At 38.5% G+C, this 17,815-nt stretch overlaps 1 protein-coding gene and 1 long non-coding RNA gene across 2 annotated transcripts; one reads left to right on the top strand and one right to left on the bottom strand.

The window, feature by feature from the left end:
* Window positions 1-3,693: 3,693 nt before the first annotated feature.
* Window positions 3,694-16,142, bottom strand: LOC138000355 (uncharacterized). The gene is made up of 11 exons (XM_068846694.1): window positions 15,090-16,142; window positions 8,031-8,189; window positions 7,714-7,761; window positions 6,451-6,519; window positions 6,246-6,334; window positions 5,876-5,920; window positions 5,683-5,759; window positions 5,464-5,581; window positions 5,277-5,354; window positions 5,004-5,043; window positions 3,694-4,820 (listed from the first exon to the last, which is right to left on the bottom strand). The coding sequence occupies exons 6-11, from the start codon at window positions 5,918-5,920 to the stop codon at window positions 4,414-4,416; spliced, it is 765 nt and encodes a 254-aa protein (XP_068702795.1). The 5' UTR covers window positions 6,246-6,334; window positions 6,451-6,519; window positions 7,714-7,761; window positions 8,031-8,189; window positions 15,090-16,142; the 3' UTR covers window positions 3,694-4,413.
* LOC137999113 (uncharacterized) lies at window positions 10,014-13,870 on the top strand. Its single transcript, XR_011122896.1, has 3 exons — window positions 10,014-10,877; window positions 11,955-12,145; window positions 12,842-13,870. It is a non-coding gene; the product is annotated as an uncharacterized lncRNA (long non-coding RNA).
* Window positions 16,143-17,815: the final 1,673 nt, after the last annotated feature.

Genomic DNA, 17,815 nt, shown 5'->3' with positions numbered 1-17,815 from the left:
AAAAAGAAAATGTTTTGTTTGGCGCTTCTTCCCCGAGCTTGCCACTAATTAGTTCAATAATTTTTTCTGTCATAACCATTAATCATTCCCTTGAGTAGCAAGTGAAGGCGTCATCAGAAATACTTAAAATACTAAAATAGGACTGAAATTTCCTGAAACGCAATCTTTTACCAAGAGCGAGGCAAGGCTACGTTGATAAATAATTATCTTTGTCAAATGCGTGGTGTGCGTGACTTGAGACGATGAGTTAAGAACGATGAAAATTGCTATACCGTCGGTTACAATCGTGAACAGCTTGATGCATTTCAAAGACTTTTTCAAGCTTACTTTTTGTTTTCGAAGCCAATGAAATCGAAAAGTTTACTTAAAATTTATTTATTTTCCCTGGTGATTTTATACAAACATTACGAAGCAGACACTAAGGCAGACAAGGTCGCGCCACGTGTTTGCTCATGTTACGGCTCGTTTGCGCCTTTTATCCATATAAGGCTGGAACGTTACCAACCGTATTACACCCCCCATATCAAGCCCCGACCTACCATATCAAGCCCCGACCAACCATATCAAGCCCCGACCAACCATATAAGGCCCCAGCAAACAGCAGGATTTCTCGGTCATATTTAACACTTTTTGGCTTCCGTACGGTCAGTAAAAGTCACGAACAGTTCGATGATCAACAAAATGAAAATAAATTCTTAATCCCAAAGCGGCTGCGTTTTATTTTTGATCATCATATCAGATTCGCTCGACGTGACCTCTGCTCCGTAGTTAACGGTTGTCACACGTCTGAAGATGCTAAATGTGACAAGATGCATATTATTAAATTTCGCTACAGGAAATTGCATTCTGTGGAAACAATACACACAAAATGTAGCTTTTTAACCTTTCGCATTGTTACCGATGGGACTTAAAGTACAGACGACTGCACATTTAATACTAATACCGATTTAGAGAACGACAGGAGGTTATTACGCAATTCTTTATTATTCCGATTTTGGTAACCACAAGGCAAACGCTGCAAGCAATTCGTCATCCATCATGCTTTATTTTTGAGTCACATTTGGCATGTGGGACGCATATAAAGACAGAGGTCCTAGTCTTTATCTTGCTTAACAACTCACTGGGACACAAGATTTTATTTTGCGTACTTGTAGTCTGTTTACTGTTGTAGTGGACGGATTTTCAAAAGGCGCTCAACTTCAGTTCAGAACTTCATGATTGACTAATCGTCTTGTTGCCACAGCTCTGTTTCCTTTTTGGCGAATGACCACATTCTTCAGGAAATTTACAACGACTGACCAGTAAATTTAAATGCTGGCCGTGTTATGTAAATGTACGGTTGCTATGGTGTTTATTACTGCGTTAGATTATGTAAAGTTTCTGAACACTATCTGTGATCCGGTTGCGTTTGTTGAGACTGCAAAGGTGCTTCTTGCAGATAATACTAAATTTATCATAAAACAGGGGCACCCAAGGGGTCAATTTCGGAAAATATCTGTTCGGAAGACGATTTGAGATCTACAATTTTTGGAACCGTTGTTGTAAAATTTCTGGCTTGCTCGCCTGTCCTAGGATTTTCCCAAAAAAATGGTATAATTGCCTATTTTAAGGACGTTCGCGCCAAAATCTTCCTACGGTGAGATTTTCTTCATTTCTCGCCTAGAGTTAGGTCATAAAGTACTTACTCCAAAAATGAAAAAAAAAATGGGGGTCACCGACTTTGTTTCGGAGAAAATGGCAGTGGAAAAATGCCTTAATTTCGAGAAATCGGTCATAATAGCGAGATGTAGGCTCATCTGCTCATCCATCGAAAATCATAAAAATAAACTGTTGGAGTGAAAGTTTCCGTGCATAGGTTTTTAGGAGTGAGATTTTTAGATAATTGTATGCCGCTAGGGATGTTGTGAACAGTAGAGTTCATCCTCGACGAGCGTTTTCGTAAGCTCTATCCGTTGCAACCACTACTGGAATTCGATGGCATGAGGAAAGAAAATGTTAAAAAAAGATAACTTCTTACGGTGAGAATTTTTTCATTTCATCATATTTTGTAGATAGTAAGTAAAGTAAGTGATTCATGATTTAAAAAATAGGGGTCACCGATGATCTGAACGAGTAAAATCGATGTGATTTTGCAAAGCTCTTGGAAAAGTTCGTTTGTCACGCTTTTGCGTGACCTGTCGGGCAAGGACTGGAACCCAAGAGAGGATCGATCGTTGAAGAGATGAAAGGTTTTTACCGAAAAAAAAACCTTTCTCGAGCATAGCAACGAAGTTTTAAGCAGGGGTCATCTTCATTTGGTTGGTGTTTTGTATAGTATCTCTCCATTGCCGTCATGCTCATCCTCTGGAGTGTTTTTTTGTGAAATACAATCGCTGATTGTTACCACGCAGGTCCGCACTATTCAAGCGACGAGGACGAAAATACTGCTCAATTTTCACGAAAGTAAAGGAAAAGAACTTTAAAAAAATGCATTCACTTTGAACTTAAGTTCGTAGGGTAATAAAAACATTAAAAAGAAACAGCCCCATTAAATTTACGCAACGGTTCGTCCTTGAGGTTTAGCTAGTTTTCCAAACTTTCAGCCTCTAGTCTACTCGATCAGCTACCTTTTCCAGAGCTTTTCCATCCTCCCGCTCACTTCTCTTTGAAGTTTCATGATGATTCGGAAATAAATGTGCCATTCTTTTGCCGGCCTGGAATTTTTTCCTCGGCGTTTTTGTCGCCATGTTATTTTAACTGATGCTTGAAAAATTTGTATGGAAGTCAAGTAGACTAGTGCACGACTGATAAAACCTCGCGAATATCAGTCGTGCAGTAGTCTACTTGACTTTCATAAATAGTTTAAATCAATTTTGACTGATCACGATCTTCTCTGATCCAACGCTGTGCAAGACTTATCGTCCACGGTTTTTGCAAAGGTTTTAAAACCTCAACTTCACTAATGCTCGAAGTAATACGTGACATATTACAGTCGCGTTACCTGCGCAGTAACGTTGCGCACAAACAATTAGCGCGAACGTCCTTAAACGGATTTTTACCCTAAAATGGACACCTAGAATTTTCGGGATCTCTTTTCTGGCTGAAATTTTCGACAAGGTAAGTTTTGATCCCTATAATTTTCGAATCACTAGACTTTCAGCTAGGAAATCCGAACAGATGAAAAAATTTGAAGGGATAAAAAATATGCCGATATCTACCTTTTAAATACTAAAATACGTTTGACATTCATGTTTAAGTGGTTTTGAACTATATTCTCGTTGGGTGCCCCTGATAAAAGCATAAGTTACATTTCTTGCTAATGTTATTACTACCGAAATCACTAAACTGTTTGCACCCCGAACAAAATTTTCGACTTGCTCACGTGACCATTTGGAGCGCCCCGATGTATGACGTGTCATTCTTGATGCGAGCGAGGCCGTGAGAAAATAAAGAAAGAGACCGCGGTATGAGTTGTGTACATGTACGAAGAACTTTCCACCGTGTGGAAATGATATCATATGTGGTCAGTGATGTTTGAACGGAGGGGGAGATGTTTCAACAGAGTTCTACCCGGGACGTTTTAGAGATATAGGATAAAGTACAAAATGAGTGGTCTTACAGTTTCACACATATGGAAGACGTTTTGTGCCGCCTTCGATGTTTTACAACGACGGATAAGGACAAACGAGAAGAGATGTCAAATGCTTTCTTTTACAATTTATTTGTAACATAACTATCGTTTTGATTACTAAATGAAAACAGTAACTGTTTCTTTGTTCTCCACGACTGGCATTGACACGTTGATGATTCATATAATTTTCGCAGAGAATTTGTCTTCGAATTTTCGTCAACCAAAACAACAACAAGGGATAAAAACTCAACTTATCATTGGATTGAGACTTCGGTATCGATTCCAGTGAACAATTTGTCGATTCTGTACTGGTATTTCTAAACCAAACAATTTTGCTTTACGAGCATGAAATATGAAACAAAGCATTACGTGTTTACATTGAACTGCTTCGCAAGCGTATGGCTTTTTTAAATTTTCTTCTTGGCCAAGCGCGCTATTCTTTACACTACCTCTAAATGTAACGTCATTCCAATTTACCTTTACAAAGCCGTTTCGTTTAGAATTGGTTTTGAAATTGCGAGAACATTCTCTTTCCATGTTTCTGCATTGATGGGATAATGACATGCTCCTGCAAATTTATCCTATTCCAGGGGTAGTCCCTGTAAACTTGAGTTCAAGTTTTAGACCTTTTTAGCTTGTACCTTTCGCTTTCCGAATTAAGACCACGTATTTTCAAGGGAAAATTACTTTTGTCTTCTAGTTACTGTGCGTATATAGGCAAGGACGCAAGACGAATTTTGAAAGAAATTTTCCCCTTGAGTAACATCACGTGAGTTGGGAAAAAAAACGAAGCTGTTAAAGGTCTATTCTTGCCAATTATCGACGGGATCAACATATGCACCGCATCGCTGAGCACAATAATGTGAGCAGTACCCAGGATGACCGTCATCTGCATTTTCGGAGTAAACTCGAATTGCATTTCCTCTCTTCATAAATCCAGGTGCATCATTGTACCGAGTTTTGCACTCAAAGCACTCTTCGATCTTGTACATTACAAAGTACTTTTCTCTGAATTCTTTGGTCGCCTTGTTCCAGTCATAGACTGAGGAAAGCCACCTAAAGTGCATTTTTCTTCGAAACAATTTGTCTGAAACAAGATTCCGCCTTCTACGGCACACCAAACTCAGGGTCAAAATGGCAACATCTTCCTCACTGTCGCAGACAAACTGGAGTACCTCTGATAGCACCTCATCTGGCAGACAGTCAATGTCTAGAGAAACAGTTTCAATAGAATCATTGTTCAAGTCAGGTTACTGAGTATGATGCAACGTTAATATGAAGGCGTAAACTATTTACTTTTGTAGACAAGAGTGCAATTTAATGCACCGAATGTGGCTCATTAGTAGTATGCCTGTTGATGATGATGATGATGATGATGATGATGTCTACTCACTCTCAGTCCTCGGCAAAGCACACTGCTTGCGAGTTGGTAGCTAAAAGAAATCAATAATGAAACGTGTCAGTCTTAATAGTCTCTGTAATCTTGTATAGCTGCAATCAAATGGCATGTTGGCCACCATAAGCACGTTTTGTTTTAATAGTGGTAGCAACCTAAGCCACGGAAACGCTCACCTGTTTTATGCTTTATGAACCACATATCGGTATATACGTGTGCTTGAGTAGGAAAGAGAGTAACCTGGGGAATAAGCGTTTAAGTTATGCTTACATCTTTTTGCTCCGTGTATTTGTTTTCTTTTCCTTGCATCCGCTCACTAAGGAGCCACTCTGACGACTTGAACTTTCTCTAAAATAATATAGTACAAACCCCACAAAGTGGTAAGTTTCAACAACATGGTTGTAGGTTTGAAGCTTCAACAGTGATTTTTTTGGAATTTGAGTATTTCAGATATTACCTTTATTTTTGATTTCCTTCGGAGTTTTTCCTTGTAGGGGGTTTCCTTTGTCTCCGTATTGCCGGTTTGTTGCTTCTCGTCCACTTCGCTTGTCGCTTGAGTCTCATCTGTACAAATCCTAGAAACCATCGTACAGCAAAATTTGCAAATGTAAACTGAAATCCTTTTTTAGTATGCTTCCTCAATGTAATATATTTTACCATGAAAATGTTCAAATACCTTGTTCTCATCCTAACAAATTCTTCGGTATGGAGAATTACGTGCGCTATATGAAGCCGCAGTTCGTCAGAGTCTTCCTGAAGGCAGAAAGTTAAAAATCGAGTGGTTTACTCAGTGACTGGCAAATGTAACCCCGTGTCTATTTGATATTTTTTCGAATAAGTATTAAGACGCTGTACGATAATGATCACACCTGTGAAAACAATGGCTGGACGTCATTTGCGAGGCAGTCGGCCATCTGTGAAGCAAAAGAGAGGAAGAGAGAGGGAGAGAGAGATACCGAAGCCCTACCATTACTCACGTAAAGAACACAATGAATTATTATTTTTTAAAGTACACTGCTGCACCCCGCAGCTTTGGGCGTCTTTTTGTACGGTGTAATCTATGTTTACGCCCTGCCAAATGTTGCGGTCTTCCACTTCCTTGTTTCCGAGGCGGTGTGATAAAAACGACCTGACGAGAAATATAATTAATTGTAATGGATCATCCGCTGACAAGCGGACAGAGAAAATAGAACAGAAAGAGAACAGAGATTCGTAGATGATTCCAACCAAACACTCAACCTTATGTTTCTGCTGAACTCAGTGAAATCGTCAGAGCATTTTCCCATAGGGTCATAGTACATTATTTTCTTCTTTTTCATATCCGCACCCTTGAAAAAAAAAAAAAAGGCGGTGAAAAAAGGCTTAGTACTGATCCTTGTCTTGCTTGCTTTACATGCAGTGGCTGCTAAAATCATTCATCATTTAAATCCTGTACACAACCTACCCCTAAGCACCAATGATTTTGTCTTTTGTTGATTGGCATTAGAAGTAGATCGGTCTTTACCAAGGAGCCCTGAAATTTTCAAAAACATGTTTTCCGTTGTTCTTTGAGTACGAAGTTCATACCAGCAGACATCGGTCACCCCCCTAAAAATCTGATTTCGTTTTCTTATTGACAAAGAATATATGGCGCTTCCCTCTTAACACAAAGCTTCGAATGTTCTTAATTTATCACCGGTTCTTTTGTGTTGGCATGGGACTTCATTTCTTTTTGGTCTGATAAACTGAATGAAAAAGCTATGCTTTACCTTAGATTTTCGTAGAGCCGATAAATTTAGTCCTGTGTTGAGCGATGACTGTAATGACGCCCAAAAGAAACTGTCCAATAACGTAACGGTAACCAATCGATCAGTCTGTTGATCATATCACGGACCCAAAGGAAGGCTAGGTTAGTTCACATCTTTGAATACATGCTGACTAAGCCACGCGGTGAACGTTTAATTGGTGTACATGAACCAAGGGCACCCTTTTCCTCCAACATCATTTGTTTTGCTAAGCTCTGTGTATGTCTTGCAAGGCATCTCAAACACACACGTTTGACTTGTTTTGCGGCGTTATTTGTTAGTTTCAGCTTACAGTGTCCTCAAAGCAAAGGATCTTTATTTAAGGGCGCGTTCGATTGACCCTATTCCGGAATAAGAATACGTGGAGTGATGATTAAAACGGTATGTTTGGCGCGTTTCGAAGCTGCAAGGATGATAAAAGTATGTTTAAAATAACATTTTAGCAAATGTTTGACAATTTTAATGTGAATCTCCGCAAAAACGAAGGATTTCCAGTTTGTATTCCATGTATTCCTATTCCGGAATACGGTCTATCAAACGCACCCTAAGTGTCTAATCTTCTACCTCTGGAGCACTAATTGGGGACACTGTAAATTGAAATTGACAAGTCAACGCAAATCAAATAAAATTTTGGTTTTTGAGAAAAACCTCTCGGTGAAGAGAAGAGAACCAAGAAACTCAACCCACATATGACGCCGAGTCTGGGAATCGAACCCGCCGGCCACAATGATTGGAAGCGAGTGCACCCACCACTGAGCCATCCCTGCACCCCAATTATTGCTACAGCGCTAGAACGATTAGAAACTTAAATAAAGTTTCTTTCCTTTCCTTTTCCTCGACGGGCTCGGTTAAAGAGAGGCTGCCCTCCACAGTCTGAACACAAAATATTACAGGAGCCAGTGGTGTAATTAACTTTCTCTTACTAGTTTTTTGCATGCTTCCTCTATGAATGCCATGAAGAAGTTAACGACCTTCAAAAACAAATGAAAAGTAAAGGAAACGTTTTACAATTTAGTGGGCTAAGAAGGCATCACAAACCGTAGGAGGTAAAATTGATGGAAACCAAAAATAACAACTTTACCCAGATAAATTGAAGGAAAGTGCGCTGAAGAGGCCTTTCATGGACAAATGAGTTTTCCATGCGTAATGAATTTATGTCACATCCAAAACAAAAGTGTGATTATACCTTTAAATACTGTTACAATTTCCCCTTTAATTTGCAGTAAGTATCGATACCTACCTCATCGTTTAGCCACCCTTGTCGGAGTCCTTGTTTTTCACAAATGTCTGACCTTCCTTGAACACTTTGGAAGGTAAGCACAGTGATAGGTAGGCCATATCGCCACACTAAAATTTCGTTGTCTTTCATGGTCCTGCACGCTTTCCAAATGTCCATCACCTAGCGAGTGTAAAATCACCTAAGCGCGAGTGTAAAATAACAGTGGTTGTCTTCTGTATCTTTCGCTAAAACGGCAGTGTTTTGAATTCTTAGTTTTGGAGAGCAAGTGAGCTCACTATTAAAAATGGGATCAGGAATCTGAAAAGTTGTTTATATAGGGTTGCTTAAGCAAGAAAAATAATGGCCGGCTTGCACAAGACGCAAGAATGTATATTTTTCACGCTGGGTTTGAGCTGGTCTTACATTTGCCGTTTTGAACACTGAGACAGCATCCTGTCTATAATGGCAACAGTTCAGAATTTAATGAAAAGTTTAATAAAACAATTATTCCATTCGTCCTTGTTGGATATAAGTCTGGTTGTAGCTGAAGAGGCGATATGCCCCTCATTGGCTATTTACCATGGTGAAAAAGCGTCTAAGAATGTAATTTCTGAGTCTGATATTTCAGCCGTAAATTTGATTGTATCGTGGTAGTTGTTTGCCCTTTGCACAAATTTTTCTATATTGTCTTCGGTTGTGTGCCACACACAGAAGACATCGTCAATGCATCTCTTCCAAACTAGCGGTTTAATTTTGCTCTTGCTGATAATGCCTTTTTCTATTTTTGCCATGAAAACATTAGCGAAAGCCACGGCCATTTTGGTTCCCATTGCCGTTCTGTGGGTTTGCAAATAATGTCGCCCATTGAATTGGAACGAATTCTCTTTAAGTATCAGGCAGAGCATTTGCCTCAAGAACTTAGTAGGGATTGGTAGATGGTTTTGATAGAAGTTTTCGTACGCTTTGCATACAGTAGTGATCCCTTCCTCTTGAGGAATATTGTGTATAAGCTAGTTACGTCCATTGAGGCAAGGATTGCGTTCTTTGGCAGTTTCGTTCTCTCGATGAAGTTTATAAAGTCTGTTGAATCTTTAACATAAGATTCTTGTTGTTGTGCTATCAGCTGTATGAGGCGGTCAACGAAGCTTGAAATTCTTTCTGTAGGGCCGTCACACCCAGATATTATAGGTCTACCTACTAGTGTAGGTTTGTAAATCTTTGTTAGTGTATAGAATTCTGGAATTCTCAGCGGGTTTGGTGTTTGGGAGAGCCATTTCGCTGTCATTTCGTCAATGTGGCTTTCTGTGAGCATACAAGTTATTACTATTTTTATTTTATCGGCTGTTTCGTCAGCCATCGGTTTATCTAAGGGCCTGTAGTTGTTAAGATCGTTCAACAGAACTTGCCCTTCTGTTATTTTTTCTTTTTTGCTCATTATTACGGTTGTGGTTCCTTTGTCGGCTTTCTTCACAATGACCATGCAAATAATATGTCAGAGAGCCTCCATCTACAGTCGGGTTATCTTAAAGCCTCGACAAAGAAGCGATTTAAAGACATCGACATCAAATATCAAAAGACCATCGACGAGAGCGAATTAACTCCAGACGTTCAAGGACGAGATAGTTACTGACCATGGCCACAAACCAAAACACGCTGAAGAAGTCAGAAGAACGAGTGAAAGAATTTTAAGAAAAACAAAATGAACCCGGGCCCGGGTCAAACATTTAAGAACAGAAGATCACTCTCTTCTACCGCCGATGAATATATCGGTCTAGCCTAGAATTAAACTGGCGCAAAAGCGAGACGCCATAAGGTCACATTCACATTACTGCTGAGAAAATCAACACCAAGAAACTAAAAACATTACTTTCGAGACCAATTATTTTCTTGGAAGAAAACGTATCACACAGCAGTATAGAGATTCAAATGTGAAGCCTCATAGGGCAAAAACCATTGCTAAATGAATACTACAGGAACCGCCTAAAAGAGGCGTCCATTCAAATATGTACTCACACTGTTATTTTCAAAGAGTTAATTTCACTCCAGTGCTGGAGTGAAAAAGTGGAGTAAAATAAAGCGAGTAAAATGTACTCCTAAGAGGAGTTAATTCAACTCCACCAAGAGTAATTTTTACTCTTACTAGTTAATATCCAAAGGCAATGACTTTGCTAGAGTAAATTTCACTCTCCCTACAGAGTAATATAATATGCTGGAGTTAATTTTACTCCTGTTTATCGGGATACTGAGTAAGGTCTACCCCACTTACTTTCTGAGAAAAAAAGTAGAAGAGGATTTTACTCCTATATATTTTTGTAGAGTAAATTTAAGTTTATCCAGTCTAAGATGGGGAATTGGGGTTGTTTTATTTTTTTGAAATCCACCGATTAATTCTTTGTTTTCGAGGAGTTGGAGTGAAAAAGTGGAGTAAAACTAAACGCAGTAAAATGTACGCCTCTTATTTAGTACTCCACTAATTAAGAGTAAAGTATACTCCCCTCCAAGTCAACAGTTTTACAGGATTAAAATCCTGTTAATGAAGGTCGGTATCTTTCCACATTTTAGTGAGGGTTAATACGACGAGGCCGCTCTGAATCTTGCTGGTTTTTTCGTTTTTAATTGGACGACGCGGTAAGAAAGAAAGATCGTTAATCCTCCGCCATCTTGGATAACACACTAGAGAACAGACTGGAAACTAGTGAGCTGTTTTGGTCAGCAGTCACCGGTGCAGCCCTTTACTGATTTCGGCGGATCTTTCGGCGGTTTTGTTTGAATCAACGATCACAATTTGTGCTGACGAGTTTTTCGTTTGTTTACTCTTTAAATGCTGATCCAAAGAAAGAAAATGCTTACAACAACTCAAGCAAAAAAGTAAGCGTTAACTGAACTATGAGCAGATAATATTTGATGCCTTAGGCCCGATTCAGACACTGCGTACTTTTCATGGGCCGAACTTAATTCGAGTTCGACCGACACAAATTAACAAAAGTATGCCTGTTGATTCAGAAGTCGAACTTAACTGGCCCTTCCACAGCAGTTCTAAAGCCATTACCAAGAAAACCAATTGATTTTGTGAGCGATTTTCATGTAGAAGGCAAAACATGGTTTATGCATGATCATAAAGTTCGGCACATGAAACGTTCGACGTCTGAAATCAAAGCCGATCCACGGCCATGCTAAAGCCAAATTCCCGTCTAGGCCAGGCGAAAAGAACGCCTGAGCCATTCCAAATTAAAATAGCCGTTCTTAATTGATTCAAACGTCGAACTTTTCATGTATTAAGTTCGGCTCATGAAAAGTATGGCGTCTGAATCGGGCCTTATTGTCTTCAAGAATGACAATTTAATGTAAGCTTATGTAGAATTCAAGCCTTTTACATGCACCTTCAAGTCCCAAATTTGTCAGGCAAGGATATTCAATTTGGCTTAAGTGCTTTAACAAAATGGTATGTATTTCACAAGAGTAATGAAGCTTTAGATCAAATGGTTAAGCAAATGATTTGGTATTAGAGTGCTCTCACAGCAAAATAGTATGTTAATGCCTGCATGAGATTGTTATTATTGGCGTTTAAAGAAAAGAGAGCCAAAGTTTGACGAGTCTGCTTTTCAAACACTTACATTATAACAGAAGTGACAGTGTCTGACTCTTGCAGAGTGCAGACCCCAAACTAACCGTAACTCACAGTTATTGAAAGTTAAACATTTTATTTAAAATGGGTTAGGGTTAGGTCATACACCTTAGAAATGATCAGCTTTATTATTACCAGCATTTTTTTTTGAGACATGTGATATTGATGAGTGTTCTTATCTGGATGAAATTCTTATGACATCTTTTATCTGTAAGTACATGTAGCAGTAATAATTTTTGTTTGGAAATGTGACTGAGGTTATGAATTATTTTTTCCAAGAAAAGTGAAACTTTTCACTATATTTATTTGTTGATTTACAGTTCAAATTGGAGGTGGGTACAGCTGGGAATTGGTTCATTAAAAGATTGCTGGGAAGTTTGGGCAGAGAGTTGGTTACAGAAAGTGCTGAGGCAAGCCAAGAAGATGCCTTCTTCTTGCAACATACAGTACATACCACTACATGTATCATCTATGGAAGAGGAGTTGGAGGAAACCCCAGATAAAAGAAAAGGTTGGTGCCATGAAAAAATTCCTTTGAGGCATGTTTCTGTAAAAAAGCTGTAATGCAGTCAAACAGCTGAAAGTCTGAAAGACTTAGAAGCTGATTGTTGCTTTTAAACAAGTGAATCATGCATATATATATTTACAAATAACTCACATAAATTACACTTTAACAACTAATTCTTGACAGTCACTGCAATAAAATAATTATAAAGCACTGTCTGAGTTAGCGATTAGCGGAAGATAATGCTGCAGTTTTATTTATCCATTGTCTCACCCAAGATCTGCTTTCAGTTTAAAATTTGAAATACTGTTATATGAGATAACTCTAAATACCTCATCACACATAATTTTTTTGGAAAATTGTTGAAGACAAAAAGCATCTGGCAATATATTTTCAAGATTTGTTCCATGAGTTCCACCACTATATGTGTACTTTTATCATTATGACAAAATTAATTTGATAGTAAACTGAGTTACTCAATGAATCAAGAAAATTGTTACAGATATAATCTCATGCAAGTACCCGTATTTCATGTGGTTCCATTTATTTGGTACACCAAAATGGGTGGCTGGTGTCTTTTGTTTCTCAGGATTAGGGATGTATTACATTTGTGCTCTCTTCCTATTTTGTTAGAATATTGTGCAATGATCTTAATTTTGGAAGGGGTTATACTAATCATTATTCTCTTTAATTACTTTTAAGGATGACGAGTCAATCAATGGAGAGGTTCTAAAAACAACATTTGCAAGGATTGTTGCTTCTGGCACACTAATTGAACGAGAGACATTTACCTTGTGGCAGAAAGCAAGGTTTTGTTAGAACTTTCATTTGCTGTAATTGTTTTGCTGGGAGCATACTTAATTATCAGCTTAATCTCAGAGTTTTTTCTTCTTTTTGGAAACATAAAGTTTTTACTTTTTTCTTAATGTAAATTATCAGCTTAAGTTCTGAGTTTTCCCTTTTGGAAACAATTCTGTTGGAGAAAAAAAGAACACATTGGTAAAGTTCAACGATGGCAAAATTTTTGCATCAGACTCAGTTATCCAAGGCACGTTCCATTTTTTTACGTTTGACTTCTTTCTGTAAGAACTGACTTGTATTACATGTACATAAAACCCATTTTGTTATTCTGAGTCACATTTATCCAAATATGTTGTATGCTTTAGTTTTTGTAATTGAAGTTAGATTTTGCAGCCGTTGTTGCAATCTTTAATCAAACACATACCACTCAATTTATCTTTGTTTAAGGCAAGAATACATTCAGCTGATTGCCATTTTATTATTGCCTGAATAATTAGAATGAAGATAGCTTTGATTTTTGCGATGTATTTGTATGTGTATACATTGTATTTATCATGTGCATGCTTTGCAATCTTATGATTAAAATTACCAGTATTAGATGCTTCATTGTAAACCTGGTGTTTTCTTTACATAATATTAAAAAAAATGAACTTTTTATGGTTTTATGAGAAATCTGACTACAAATGAAGGTACAGGAGATCTAGTGAGGGTGAATGTGTTCTGTAGAAAGAGTAAATATTACTCTGACAAGGGGAGTAAAGTTTAAGAGGGTAAATTTCACTCTTGAAAAGGAGTGGTTTTGTACCTTTTTGTCTCACCCCAGTTTTGGAGTTAATTTAACTCTGTCAAGGGTAAATTGAACTCCATTTAAAGAGTTCAATTCACTCCAATAGAAGGATAAAATCTACTCTTGTATTGGAGTGAATTTTACACCACAGGAGGGGTAAACAATACTGGAGTAAATTTTACCCCAACAAAAGAGTAAAAGATATAGGAGTAAATTTTACCCCAAACGCGGAGTAAGCAATACCGGAGTGAATTTTACTCCAAAAATGGAGTGGTTTTGTACCTTTTTTTTTTACTCCCTTTTTGGAGTTAAATCTCCTTGAAAATAACAGTGCAAGAGAGCAAAATTATGACAAAGGCAACAGAAACCAGACCACGTACAGGGGAGTCGTGTAGGCCTGTCAAGCCTTTTTAACCCTCGACATGGTCTGTGTGGCTTTTCTGTTGGCAGTAACTGCGAGTGCCTTTTATGAGCAGCTAGATGCAGGTGTGAATAACCTTTAGGCACGACAATTTATGCACTTCTGGATACATTTGTTCAAAGCCCGATTCAGCTGCTGGAAACGTAAATTGCAATAGGCCATTTCCGAGTTCATCTCGAGATGTCGATGTCTGCTTCTTCTTAATTCAAAGCTCGTCTGAGTGCAAAGTTTTCGTGATGATAATTAGTTCTACTTTACAAATGAATGAATCCTAAGTTTCATTACAAAAACTTCACACTTAGACTCGCTTTGAAGAGGAGGCAGACATGAACTCGGAAAAAGTTTATATATTTACTGGTAAAAGAAAAAAAGTAGCCAAAAGATTTTAGCCTTCAAGACTTTTGCCCTAATTCCTTAAGTGTAAGATTACAATGTTTCAAGCTTATTTGAAACCTTGGTATTTAATCGCAGATGAGTGTTTATCGGGTTTCGAACAACTGGTAACTTGACAAGAAAAGCAGTTTTCAATTATTTCCGACTCTACAAAGTCTTTCTTAAGAAAATATATTTCCATCTGTATTAAAAGTTGGAGTTAGCGCATGAATGCACAAACAAAACGCGCTTGTTCTCGTTTTGAAACCAAGAGTGGATACAAATCGGAACTGGGCTATTAGACCACTGTAAATCGTTCAGTTCTGGTAAAGCCTAGCAATGGGTTCAGTATAGAGTTCGTTTGCTTTGCTCACGGCAGCAATGTATTAATTAAGGAGAAAATTTTTCAAAATTTTTTTTCACTTTATAAATTAACAGCAGTTACTTAGCATGTGATGGAACAGTCTCTCTTTGGGACCCATTGTAATGTGAATATTACATACTAATGGTTTGTGAATTTCCTTCTTAAAGAATTAAAACTAATGTAAACACATTTTTTCAGCCCTCACCATTCTATCCCTGATCTACGTGTTGCAGTTGTCTCACGACATGTCACAAAATGGGATCAAACGCTGTTTGGAGGTGGAAAACTATATGAGCGCTGTGCACCGTAACCTCGCTTGCTCTGCGATCGAGCCAGAGCCTGGTTACACCATTGAGATGTCGCCTCCACTTCCTTGGCCAAAGGATGGAAAGATCAGCTTTGAGTGCGTATCATTTAGCTACAGCAGAGAAGGACCACGAGTTCGAAAAGATATTTCGTTTACCGTAAATCCTGGTGAGAAGTTTGGCATTGCAGGGCGACCTGGTTCCAATGTAAATGCTCTTTTCCGAATGCCAGAATGTGGAGGCAAGATAACGGTAGACGGCGTTGGAATCAGTAACCTTGAACTTCAAGCAAGCAGACGCGGTATTTCAGTCATCACCAAAGAACCAACACTTTTCATGGACTCACTTGGGATGAATGTTGATCCATCTGTAAATCAAACGCATAAGGAAGTCTGTGAAGTACTAGAAAAGTGCCACTTGAAGACTTGGGTGGAATGCCTTCCAAAGCAGTTGCACCAAGATTTCGTGGATTGTAGCGCGGCGTTGGGACCGAGCGAGTGACAGCTGATCGCATTCTCGCGGGCGCTTCTCCGGAAGAGCAAGATCGTGATCACGGATGAAGCAACCTCCAGCGTAGATTACCGAACGGACCGGCTTATCCAGGAATTGATTCGAACGCGGTTTGTTGACTGCTCGTTCATCACAATACCGCCGCATCGCCTCAGCACGGTCATCGATTAAGACCGCGTTATAATTTTGGACAGAGGAAAGATCGTGGAGCTGGATAAACCAGACATTTTGCTGCGAAAGGACGACGGCTACTTTGCTCACTTATACGGAAGCCAGTACAGCGAAAATAGACAGTGACATCAACACCAAACATGAGTTTAAACATTCTTCCAGGTGGCGATAATCTATGACCTTGTTAAAAGTGAATGGACATAAAGCAGGATCCATATAATTATTTTGCAATTAAGATTTTGGTCCAATGACGGAGTTATTAATTTAAATAAAAGCGTATAGGAAATGCTTTCTCATGTCATGTTTTCTCCTTTGTGTTATCAACATGCGAATTTGTTGTAAAAAAGGCATCGTGTTACAGATTAGCTTCATATGTTGAAAAGGCATGTTCAACTTGGTCATCTTTTTCATGTTAACAAGTCTGTCTTCAGTGATAACCCGCACCGAAATAGAAGCCACCAAAAACTGACAAATCATTAGATGGCAGTAGAATCAATCACTTTTAAAGCAACGGTCTTTAAAAGATTATGTGGTCTATCTGGCTCAGTTTTCCAGAGGTAGCTCATAATTATGAAATACACTTTAATTTCATTTCCCAGTGCTTATCGATTTAAACGTGATAGGCAAAAAAAATTGTGAACAGAAACAGACTGCTAGGAAGTGAACACTGTCTTGGCATACCCGGACAGTAGTCTTTCCTAGATTTTGCGAACTAATCGTCTCTATTAGTGAAAAGAGGCTTAGCGCTATAAAAACGTGATAGCGTCAAGGGTAGTCAAGACAAGTTAAAAAGGGTTACCGTTGGGTTACCGTCCGTGCCCATCCTTTTTGCTTTGTCACGCAATCAATAGAAACGGCCGAGAAAGGCTTGGGAAACTGGGGGAGATAGCATCGCTTCGCTCTTCCGCAAGCCTCTCTCGGCCATTTTTCTCGATTGCGTGACAAAGCACCGCGCGCGGCAACACGCGTGGTCCTACTGACATAAAAAGACTGCCAGTAGTTTAAAAATAAAGATTCTGCTACAGCATCGTTTATCGGCAAACCAGTTACTGCCGATCGCAGTTATTTATCACTTGACTTGATACAGACGTGAGCTTTGTAGAAGAATCTGAACTCAGGAATTAGTTTTAATTTAATTGCCTGGCCAATAGCATAGTTTATCGTCACAGCCGGGCCAGGTACTGCTGATCGCACTTTTCTATCAGTGGCCTGACTTGACACTGAAGTGAGCTTTATAGAAGATCTGAACTCAGGAATAAGTTTAATTTAATTGCACAAGAAAGGCAGGTTAAGACATTAAACAAAAAAGTGAAAATCTTTTCTCTAAAGAATGAGGTGGGAAATCACATAATTATAAGGTTTAGTATGCTCTTACAGTTTTCCCTTTTCTCGCCAGAAGCGACCACCATTGACAAGTAAAATCATCTGGTATTCAAGTTAAAGTTTATTAATTTGAGAACATATACACAGTAAAATAAGCACTGCCGCCAGTTACCTACAGCTTTACGAGGCGAGCAGTAGTTGTAACGCATGACAAATAAATGGCAACAATTCAACCTTACAGAATGAAAAAGCAACTTACAGTAACTAACAGGTAAAACAAGAGAAACGAAAATACAACGAGAAAACTAAGACTATGTGTACAATTAAAGAAACGGGATTTACGATTAGAGGAAGATACTTATCCGAAAAAAAACCAGAGAAAGAAAACTCTGTAAGCGACACTCTTAAGAGGAAAAGAGTTAATTAATATTAAACCATAAAATGAAATCAGAAGAACCACAGTTTTAATCTTATGAATTAGAAAACTGTGGAAAAGTTAGGCCCTATACAGATACTTACACCAAGTAATGTATAGTTTAAATTGAAGTCATAGTTCTTCAAATTGTACAAAAATCTTCGGTGGTTTTTTTTCCACCACAATGCGTTTTTAATCTCTTCCGTT

This window comes from Montipora foliosa, chromosome 4 (genome assembly GCF_036669935.1).
Source record: "Montipora foliosa isolate CH-2021 chromosome 4, ASM3666993v2, whole genome shotgun sequence".
Lineage (NCBI taxonomy): Eukaryota > Metazoa > Cnidaria > Anthozoa > Scleractinia > Acroporidae > Montipora > Montipora foliosa.
The sequence above is the reverse complement of the archived record's forward strand: the minus strand, read 5'-3'. Positions and strand labels throughout refer to the sequence as shown.